Raw genomic sequence first — 3,622 nt, forward strand, 5'->3', positions numbered from 1 at the left:
TCCTCAGGAGATAAAGTTTTGCCAATCCGAATCTCCCGAATTAAGGTTTCATCACCTATATTTACAGTTTCAATTTCTTCTTCGAGTGGTTTTGCTCGGCGAATCTCCTCTTGTTGAATCATGTATTTGATTTCAAAAGGAGTTTCGTCAGCTTCCTCGTTTGAGGGGGAGTCTTGATTATTATTATTATTAGTTATTTGATCAGGCTTTGAAGCAGAATCAGAAACAGAATTAGAAATAAAGACAGGATCGTACACAAATGAGTCTTTTATTTCTTTTGCAGAATTGATGATTACATCGAATGATTCACCCACATCGGGCGTTACAGACTCTGAATTCAAATGAAATGACATGTTGACATCAGTATCAACATAGACAGGACTATGTACAAATGAAAAATCAGCAAAAACATCCTCTGACCGAGACTCGACAGGGATCGACTCTTCACCTCCGAGAACTACTCCGACCTCTATGGTACCTGCATCAAAAGAAAAGTTAGAAATGGCAGACTCCGGGTTGAACTCAGAAACTGACACATTTGTTGAAATGACTGACTCTTTTGAAAGGACTGGACTATACTGGAGGACTACTTGGGGTATAACCTGTGCGGTCCAATTGTCTAAAGGTCCAGTGGCTGGAGTAATGCAATCCCTTGGGCTCATGAAGGGCACATCTCCTCCAATCATAGCGACGATTGGGGCCTCAACCTGATATAGGGAGTCTAGGAGATGTGGCTCAATATTTTCCGCCCAATCTGTAGCTGGTTTTTCTGCTATCGATGCCAAGGCAAACTGCTCACTGTAGAAATCTTCTGACAACTCATCTGTGAAGAAGATCTCTAACCCTGGAAGCCTCTTCCCAGTCTTATCGCACCAGGTCTCAGGAAAACCATAGAACGGACAGTCTGCCCCTTCTCTTCTGAATCGGCCATTCATAATCATGCTGTACGGTCCTGTCAGAAATTCTATACCTCGACGACGGCATTCAGCCCACTTCATCATATAACGCTTCATTTCTTGAACCTCTTTCGGAGTTGGCTCGTACCCTAACCCGAATAATCCGCCGACTGCTTTCAATTCCGGCCACTCAGTTGGGCCCTGCAGATTTCTTCCCAGACCAGTTCCCGGGACATAACCATATTTTCGCATTATCTTCACCACTTGAGTGTTTGTGCTCGAGAGAAACATTATTTCTTCATTCATTGCTTCCCCAAAGGAAATAGTAGAGACTTCTAATGAAAAGCCAGTTAAACTAACATCTCTTGATTTTTCAGTGCTCAGTTCAGATGTTATTTGTCCAACTTCCGGCTCAGGGTCTCCTCGCACTGTGATCACCTTGTTATTCCTAACAAATTTCAACTTCTGATGCAAAGTTGAAGGAATAACTCCGACCTTGTGCAGCCAAGGTCGGCCCAGAAGAAGGAAGAAAGAAGTCTTTATATCGAGTACTTGGAATTCAACCTCAAAGGTTTCTCCCCCTATTTCGATATCGGTGGCCAGTATCCCGATCACGTCTCTTCTCGTACCATCGTATGCTAATATGCCTTGCTCAGATGGTATGAAGTTGTTGGGCCCAAATCCCAAAGTAACAGCGGTGCTCAAGGGACATACGTTTAGAGCAGACCCGTTGTCTACTAGTACTTCAGGTACCCTTTTCTTGTTGCAGATTATGGTAATCCTGAGAGGTCGAGTGTGATCTCTACCCTCCGGAGGCAAATCCTCATCAGTGAAGGATAAAGTCTTTGAGGTCCTTGCCATGGCAACTAGACTGACTAGTTCGTCAGGAGTAATCTCGACTGACACTTGGGATGCGTTAAGCTCTCGAAGTACAACTTGTCGGTGCTTTGGGGATGCCATCAACAAACCCCAAATTGAAACATTAGCTTGTGTTTTCTTCAATTGTTTCAACAAGTTGTCTTCTTCTTCTTCTACAGTCTGTCTTTGCCTCTGATTTTCTGATGCTCGGGCTATTTCGGCAGGATTCTCAGCTCTGAGTTCAACTGGCTTAAAGACCCGACCACCACGTGTGACATGACGAAGCTCGTCACACTGATCCTCTAGAAGCAACAAGTCTTCTTCCTCTAGTCTCAAAACATAGGGGACTTTTTCTTTCATCTCTTCTTCCTCCTCACTCTTGAGGACATAAGAACAAGAACACTCAGAGGATCCTGTTAATCCTTCATCTGGAAGGGACAGTATGTAAGGCTTCTTGTTTTCAATCGCTTCGTCTTCATCATCCCATCTCAGAACATACGGTCTATCAGAAATAACCGCACAAATACGGGAGTGATCTAAGAGGATTTCTTCAGTGAAAATGGCATACACGTTCGGGGGAGGCATTGCATGTGTAGGCAATGGGTTTCGAGTGACATTCGGTGCTTCAACGGCAAGATCCTTTGCTTCTATCATGTCTTGGATCTTGTGTCTTAAAGCCATGCATTTGTCAGTCAAATGCCCTGAATTCTGATGATAATCGCAGTACTGGTCCTTCCTCCAATACTTGGGCAAAGGGTTAGGAAGCTCTCTAGGTTCCAACAAAGTAATCTTTTTATCTCTCAGCAACTTCTTCAAAGCCACTGATAAGGAGTAAGGGAGGGGGTCAAACTGACGAAAAACCTTCTTTTCAATAGGCCTCCTGACTTCAGTCACCGTTCTGGATGGTGGTTGATCATAACCCGGTGGTCTGGCATAACTGGAAGGCCTGGTATAGTTAAGATTGTGCACCTCCTTCGGTGCCACAATAGGTCTTTTTCCCTCTCTCACATCAGACGAAGATCTTGATCTTAGTCCCTTGGACAAAGCATCTTCGATTTGAGTCCCTGTTTTTATCAGATGATTGAAGTCCAGAAAATACTGAATAGCCATGTGATGATAGTATTGCGGGGATAGGTTCTTGACAACAATCTTAATTTGATCGGCATCTGATAATCGATGTGTCATCTGCGCCGCTTTACGCCTCCATCGGCGAATGAAAGAAGTGAAGGTTTCATTGTGCCCTTGTTTCAGCGCCTTCAGATCTCTTTTTGTCACATCTATTCCCTCCTCCATGGAGAATTGCTCAACAAATCTATTGGCAATATCCTCCAGAGTTCTGATCTCTTCGGTTTTCAAGCTTAAAAACCATTTCTTTGCTGTTCCAGTAAGAGATCTAGGGAAGAGAAGAGCAATCTGCTCTGGAGTAAGCCCATGCTGCTGTAAGAGAGGAATAAGGGCTTTCAGATGACTCTTGGGACATCCTGTCCCATCATACTTATCATGATCCGGCATCTTGAAATTAGGAGGTAGCACAACTCCCGGTATTATCATATACTCGGCCATGTTTAATTTTTTCGGACCCTGCATTTTCATGCTCTCCATCTCCTGGGCCATCTTATCCAACCTATCGACTATCCCCTTGCCTTTATCCAGATGGGGGAGACAGTTCTCTTATTCATACTGCTCGTCATCAGAATGGTCAAAGACTGGCAACACAGGAGGCTGAGCCATCATAGGAGGTGGGCGAGGCATGATTGGGGTTTGCTGAGGTGCAGGATTTTTGGAAGTAGATTCTCTGTCATTCTTTAATCGGGCTATTTCTTCATTAATGGTACTCAATTGTAACATTATAGCTTTCATCATCTCAT

At 44.0% G+C, this 3,622-nt stretch overlaps 1 protein-coding gene across 1 annotated transcript; it reads right to left on the reverse strand.

Moving 5' to 3' along the window:
• Window positions 1-469: 469 nt before the first annotated feature.
• Window positions 470-3,368, reverse strand: LOC143869769 (uncharacterized). The gene is made up of 3 exons (XM_077376326.1): window positions 1,932-3,368; window positions 603-1,841; window positions 470-478 (listed from the first exon to the last, which is right to left on the reverse strand). Exons 1-3 carry the CDS (start codon window positions 3,366-3,368, stop codon window positions 470-472), a joined length of 2,685 nt encoding a protein of 894 aa, XP_077232441.1.
• Window positions 3,369-3,622: the final 254 nt, after the last annotated feature.

Source organism: Tasmannia lanceolata, unplaced genomic scaffold, assembly GCF_043159265.1.
Source record: "Tasmannia lanceolata isolate RefF3 unplaced genomic scaffold, GAP_Taslan_0.1 ptg000003l, whole genome shotgun sequence".
Classification (NCBI taxonomy): Eukaryota; Viridiplantae; Streptophyta; class Magnoliopsida; order Canellales; family Winteraceae; genus Tasmannia; species Tasmannia lanceolata.

Coding starts and splice junctions, on each gene's coding strand:
- LOC143869769 (XM_077376326.1), bottom strand. CDS start 3,368: ATGGCCCAGGAGATGGAGAGCATGAAAATGCAGGGTCCGAAAAAATTA. Junction 1,842..1,931: donor ATCAGAGGCAAAGACAGACT/GTAGAAGAAGAA, acceptor GCATCCCCAAAG/CACCGACAAGTTGTACTTCG.